Source organism: Lupinus angustifolius, chromosome LG08 (assembly GCF_001865875.1).
Source record: "Lupinus angustifolius cultivar Tanjil chromosome LG08, LupAngTanjil_v1.0, whole genome shotgun sequence".
In the NCBI taxonomy this organism is placed as follows: domain Eukaryota; kingdom Viridiplantae; phylum Streptophyta; class Magnoliopsida; order Fabales; family Fabaceae; genus Lupinus; species Lupinus angustifolius.
In genome coordinates, this window is record NC_032016.1 from 7480779 (window position 1) to 7488249 (window position 7471).

The window sequence follows — 7471 nt, forward strand, 5'->3', positions numbered from 1 at the left end:
CTTGAATATTACAAGTGAAATTATGGACATTACATAACACGCAATTAATTTGGGCAGTAGTTGTAATTGTAGTTGTACGGCATATCATTACCAGTATTTAGTATGCTATCTATTCTCCCCCATATAAAGTCTGAACCTATTTTTTCTCTTGTTTTTTTCAACAAAATATAGTATACTTTTTATAAGGTACTCCTACATGGTACCTCATTTGAGAAACGTGGCCGCTTCATGTTTATTCTGATTTCTTCATCGACATTGAAGTCTTAATCGACGGGTAAAGACAACGTTTTACATTTTTAGTGTAGCATAGTATGAACAAATAGTTTTGTCTACAAGGTGCGGTTTGTGAATTAAGGACACGGCTCTCATATGGGTCCTGCGGTGGGACAATGTATAAAAATATATTGTCTCAAACTATATTCTAAACCAATAATATTGAATCAAAAATAGAGGAGACAATATATAAAATATATTGTCTCAAACTATATTCTGGACCAATAATATTGAATCAAAAAAAAAAAAAAAAATGACCATTTAGTTTTTTAACTGTCATACCATTTGGAACACCAGATCTTTGTCCCGGGATAAAACCTTGATTCTTGCAAATGTCCACATCACGACATAATGATTCCCTTCCACGTCTTGTGATTAGCATTCACATTGCTTTCAATAATACATCAAGATTGACTTCATCAAATTTGTGTCACTACTTCATTGATTTAGTGTTACAGAAATTATATATATACACAATATTGATGTTTAGGCTATAATCTTTCACCAACTTCAAAGACTTATGTGGTTGTTGGACATTAACCTACACGCCACCTTTTCATATGGAGAGAACGCGTTATACTTTAGTTTCTTCACATAATGTCCATGACTCAAAGTGTATTAACTAAATCTTCTCTCTTTATAGATGTTGTGGGAGCCATAAAACACTTTATCACTGAAAAAAGCTAACTCCATTACAACATTGTCATTATTTCATATAGCCATAGAATAAAATAAAATTCAACCTATATAGTACAAACTATCCCACCTCTCTTTTGGTAAGTGACTATTTATAACGGTGGCGACTAACTTGTGAAGTGCAAGTTAGTTCACTTCTAAATGAACCATTTTTTTAGCCGTTTGATTGAATGATGTATAATTTCAACCGTTAAATTCGTGACCGACTACCGTTATTGTTTAGAAGTCGTGATACTAAAGTACGACTTCTGTGAGACCTTTAGAATTCGTGATAACAAATTACGACTTCAGTTCAGAAGTCGTTATATGCCATCACGACTTCCTGAAGGCCATCCATAAATCGTTATATGTCATCACGACTTCTATACTGCCCAAAGTTGTATTATCCATCACAACTTCCATCTAGAATTCGTTATACGTCATCACGACTTTTATACTGACCAGAAGTTGTATTACTCCATCACGACTTCTATACTAAAGTCGTAAAATGTTACTACAACTTCTAAAAGGTGCACAAAACGATAACCGGTAACCAAATTTTTTCATCCAACGGCTATAAAACAGTTCTCTTCCAAGCGAACTAATATGCAGTTTGCATATTAGCTTTTGCCATTTACAACTATACCTCTTCTACAGTATGGACAGTCTCCACAACTGCGAACCCAAGGATTCAAACAAGTGGAGTGAAATTTATGCCTACATGGCAAAGATATCAGGTTATCTCCATCAGTGAAAGACTCCAAGCATATGCTACAATCCAGCAGTACTCTGGACTTTGATCCTGTTACCCTGCTGCTAAAAACTTCCAGATACAAAGAGTTAATGTCCTCCTGGGTGAGTCCAGGTGGCTTTCGGTCGAGTTCTTGCAACAGCTGAGATCTTCTTCTGATTTGGGAAGTCAAGTCAGTAACTAGAGAGCCCCTAGTCGGAACATCATTTGATACTTCGCTTTCTTGATCCCCAACCATCGAATCTCTACCATGTTGCCTAAGTTAATCAAAAACCAAAATTCAAATTTAATCGAAGAGGTTTGCAGGCCTTAATTAATGTGAAGATGAACATATCAGAGCGAAATTCTATAAGATTCTCATTGGAACTCATTTTAACAAGAATAACCAAGGATGCGGAAATGAATAACGGGTTAAAATGAATTATAAAATGAGAAAATTATAAAATGTTCATTAAAATGAATAACGGGTTAAAAATGCTCAGATTTAAGGAAAGTTTACTCAGAGCATAAATTTTCTCATATGCTCCGTTTCCCACCAAACTCCTCTCCATTTAAACATATTATTAAGATTTTTACAGGAGGGGATACATTAATAAAAGAAAATAATGTACAAATGTTATAGCTACCCGACCACACCTATATTGAGATTAAGGCTTGGCTGTTGTTGTACAAACGTTATAGCTTGCCACATAATTAAGGAAATGCTTGTCACCTTTCAAAACTAAATGAACTGATTTTGTAAAATTGTAACAACTTTGTGATCAACCCAAAAACTAATTTGATTTCATTTATGTTAGCATGTCCACCTCAAATTGCCCTAAAATGCCCACACTAATTTTTTAACATACTAGCATCTTTCCATCTTACAAATATAGCAAATTAAAAACAAACCTGTAGGTGGAGACAGGGTCCCCTCTCAACCTCTCAAGAAGTCTTTCCCTTGCAAGTAGCACTTCAACAGGTAGTCTGTCACTCACATTCACACTTATGCCTCTCCCATTTTCTGCAGAATCGTCGCTATCATCTACAACTAGCCGAAGATTCCTGTGAACCAACCTATCCGCTGCGTGCTCCTAAACAAAATTAAGAACAAACACAAAACCTCAACATAACACAACACAGTGGTATCAGTTTTCAATCTCTAGTAATTTAAAATATTATCATTACAAGTATATCACTTCACCACCACTATAACACCCCATCCTTGACATGCGACCCCTCAAGCCCATGAATTTAATGAGTCTGCCAACTATTAAGCTAAATACCTCATGCAGTATTTTATTCCTCCTTAAGGGAGCCTCCGCGACTCGAACCATGACCTAAGGGACTTATAGTCATTTGTTCCATTGACTAGCTTAGAGATAACGACTCAATGGAACAAATTACTATAAGTCTATTAGGTCATGAGTTCGGGTCGCGGAGACTTCCTTCAAGGGAATAAAATACTGCAGGTGTATTTAAGTTTAATAGGTGGCATGCTTATTAAATTCATGGACCCGAGGGGTCATATATCAAGGCTGGGGTATTCCAACCACAAAGGCACAAACTGACTTACAGAAGAAACGAGCTCCACAGGAAATTAAACTAACCTCCTAAGAAGTTAAACTGATAATTGAATTTGTGTAATTAAGCTAACTTGTGTGAGGTAGTGTAATTTAATTTTAACCTAATACTAATAAGGTTTTGCATGAAACATAATTGCATAAATAGAAGGGTTAGTTGATTGAGATAAGATGTAATGAAACCGAAAGTAGATGGAAAATAAGAATAGTAAGTAGTACGGTGTGAGCGGAACGGTGATGGTGACGGCGAAGATGGTGGTGGAGGTTTGGAGAAGTGGAAGAATGGAAGGTTAGATCGAGATCAGCGTTTGGAAGAACTCCGAATCGATGATACCTTCTGGTGTGGAATAGCTCCGAAGCACTCGTCATGCAAATCCGAAAATAATGTAATGAGACAATGCGATGAATCAGATTTTGGTTTAGGGATTGAGAAAGAGGAAAGCAAAAACAATGGTTAATGCCATTAAGTTCAATGAAGAAACCAATCAGTCACTGCCATTTTTCTCAAAATCGACCCCATCTTTCTTTTTGACCATTTTTATTTTCAAAAAGTTAAAAGAGCTTCGTTGTCACTTCATACTTGCTAGTGCGAACGGGCACAAGAGTACATGCAATGATATGTTATCCGAGACAATATCTTTTGTCTCATTATTTGTATCACTCCATGGTTTTTTATTGATTACAAAAATTATTTAACTTAAAATTGTAATTATTAAATGCTTTTATGACTAATCACAGCTCTTGACACATAGAGTAATCACAGCTATTGGGATATGAAAGATACATAATTAATTGAGGGCAAGAGTCGCGTAAGTCGCAATAGACATGGTTGAGACTCTCTGAAGCTCTGAAGGCAATCCTGTCCAAGCCGTGAATTCTATAGGTATGTGAAGCTAACTTTTCCAACGAGTATTTTTTCATTCATAAGACTCGAACCCGAGACAAACCTTGCTTAAGGGGAATTAAGCATGTACGCGTTGGTATCTTCTCAAGTAATTGATGAAAACCAGAGTTGGAGTTGGAACAAAAATGACTCTAGCCTAAAAACTGTGATGCAACTTAGTGAAACAAAAGAGATGTCAAACGATGATGCAAAAAGGGCAATACAAAATAATGGTGATGAGACTCATCCTAATACAATTGCTACAACATCTCAGAGAACAAGACAATTACCATCCAGATTCAGAGATTATGAAGTTTTCTCTGACTCTACAATAACTGCAGAAGGAGACTTTGTTCACATGGCACTGTTAGCTGAGATGGAACCTTTGAGCCTAGAGGAAGCACTTGAGCAGACACATTGGACTGAAGCTATGGAAGAGGAGTTGAGGTCCATTCAAATCATTAACTTTAACTACTCTACCAGTAGGGAAGAAAGCCATAGATGTAAAGTGGGTATTCAAGACCAAACTAAGTCCAAATGGTGATGTTTCAAAGTACAAGGCTAGACTGGTTGCAAAGGGATTCTTGCAAAAGAAAGGGCTCGATTATGATGAAGCTTTGCACCTGTGGCTAGGATTAAAACAACCAAGCTTGTAATTGCCATGGCAAGCTCAAAAGGATGGACAATTCAACAAATGGATGTAAAATCTGCATTTTTGAATGGTCCTATTGATAAGGAAGTATTTGTCAAACAACCACCTAACTTTGAAGAAAATGGCAGAGAAGAAAAGGTGTACAAATTGCATAAAGCTCTCTATGGGCTAAAACAAGCACCAAGAGCATGGAATATGAGAATAGATGCATTCCTACTTCAGCTAGGATTCATAAAGTGCACAACAGAACATGGTGTATATGTCAAAGGAAATGATGCAGGAGATCTACACAAAGTCTTAGCATTCAAGCAGGAAATGCAAAGTAAATTTGAAATGACAGATCTAGGAGAATTATCATATTTTCTAGGCATAGAATTCAAAAGAACCAAGCTTGGTGTGTTAATGTATCAAAAGAAATATACAACAGATGTACTGCATAGATTTAATATGTTAAATTGCAATCTAGTAGCAACACCTGTTGTGGTTGGAAATGTGCTTTATCAAGAAGAAGAAGAAGAAGGAGAAGAAGAAGGAGAAGAAGAAGGAGAAGAAGGAGAAGAAGAAGAAGAAGAAGGAGAAGAAGAAGGAGAAGAAGGAGAAGGAGAAGAAGAAGAAGAAGAAGAAGAATGCAATCTAGTAGCAACACCTGTTGTGGTTGGAAATGTGCTTTATCAAGAAGGAGGAGGAGGAGGAGGAGGGGAAGGAGAGGAGGAAGAAGAAGAACAACAACAACCAGTAAACAATATATTGTTTAGGCAAATGGTAAGAAGAAGAAGAAGAAGAGGAAGAAGAGGAAGAAGAAGAAGAACAACAACAACAACCAGTAAACAATATATTGTTTAGGCAAATGGTAGGTTCATTAAGATACATTTGTAACTCAGGCCTGATATTGCTTATGGAGTTGGATTGATTAGCAGATTCGAGAATCCAAAACAGAGTTACTTGCTTGTTGTGAAAATGGTGCTTAGATATTTGAAAGGCACAATTGGGTATGGAATCTTGTATCCAACGAATCTGGACAGTAGCAGAAGCACATTAACTGGGTTTTCATATGCTGACTGGTGTGGGGATAAATCAAATAGAAAAAAGTACAACATGGTATTTATTTCACTTAGGCAATGCACCTGTGAGTTGGTGTTCCAAGAAGCAAGATGTTGCCTTATCATCATTTGAAGCTGAGTACATTACAGCTAGCATGAGTGCATGTCAGACTGCATGGTTAGACACTTTAATGGATGAATTGAAGTTGAAAACAGAGATTGGAGTGCAACTGATGATATACAATAAATCATCAATAAATTTGGCATTGAATCCTGTTGCTCATGGAAGAAGTAAGCACATAGAGACTATATTTCACTACATTAGAGATCAAGTAAGGAAAGGAAGAGTGAAGTTGAATTATTGCACTTCAGAAGATGAATTGGCAAATGCACTAACCAAACCTTTGAAGAAAGAAAGGTTTGAGAGTTTGAGAATGAAGATATGTGTAAGAAATGGGTTATGAATGCTGAATTAAGGAGAAGTGTTAGAAATAATGTAATTTCAGCATTAATAACAGAAAATGTGGAAACTTCCACCAGTAGAAGTTTAGTAGAAATTTAGGAATAATAGAATAAACCACGAGTAGAAGTTTGTGTTATTTAAGTCTATTATTCTACATTTTGATCAATAACAGAAAATACACATTCTTCCACCATTATCTACAAAATCTATCATTTTCTTCTTTAATCTTCTTCCATCTTTTCCTCTTTCTTTTCCTGTATACTGTGTATGTCACAACAATTTCCTTATACTTAGAGGTTGTCATGATTGAATGTTCAGATTGAAAACAAAAGTGAAGAAACTCATACAACTTCATTTCTTGACAACAAATCCATTAGTAGTGATTATGTCACATTTTATTTCCTTTTTTAAGGCGTGTTTACGAGTTAGTTTTTAAAGAGTACTAATAAGGGGGAAAATATATTCTCCAGAGCCATGAAATGAATTCTGTGTTTGGTTTGAGGAATTATGAGTCTAGTAAAGGCCAAGTCAGGGGAAATTATCCAAAATCAAGTCAGGGAATAAATAACTAACTAATTTAATCTTTGATGAATATTTGATTTTAATTTATACATTATCACTGCATTATTTATTATTTATATTTATCATTATTAACTTTTTTTTCTTCTTAAAAAAAAAAGTAATAATACAAATAACAGATATAAATATTTATTGTATATGTATATATATTATGAACATAACATTAATCACCTATTTACCGTGCATATAAAAAATGAATAACAGAAACGTGGCACAATAATGATGATACAACTGGAACCTCATTTCCTAATTAGCAAAATCAAAGGTTTTGAAGAAGAGGCTCGTAAGTAAGGATGTGGGATCTGCTGTCCCCAACCACGTCCCTAGTCAATCATAATGAAACAAAACTGATAAAGTTATAAATATTTAATTTTTTTAACTGAAATAGCATAATATAATTGGTCTGGGACAAGATTTGGGACATGTTTTGAGATAACAGATTCTTGTCCCCAAGTAAACCTTAACCACGCTTCCCTTTTCTGACATCATAGGACTCACAAAAAAACTCGACTTTTAAGCCCATCAATTCCTACGAACTTCTTCAACCGGAAAAATTACGGGATTGGGGTAGTCAAACTACAGTATCCCAACTT

General features: G+C 35.5%; 1 protein-coding gene across 1 annotated transcript; it reads right to left on the reverse strand.

Moving 5' to 3' along the window:
• Positions 927 to 3781, reverse strand: LOC109353756 (probable E3 ubiquitin-protein ligase RHY1A). The gene is made up of 4 exons (XM_019596124.1): positions 3481 to 3781; positions 2591 to 2772; positions 1583 to 1956; positions 927 to 1061 (listed from the first exon to the last, which is right to left on the reverse strand). The coding sequence occupies exons 1-4, from the start codon at positions 3628 to 3630 to the stop codon at positions 1012 to 1014; spliced, it is 756 nt and encodes a 251-aa protein (XP_019451669.1). The 5' UTR covers positions 3631 to 3781; the 3' UTR covers positions 927 to 1011.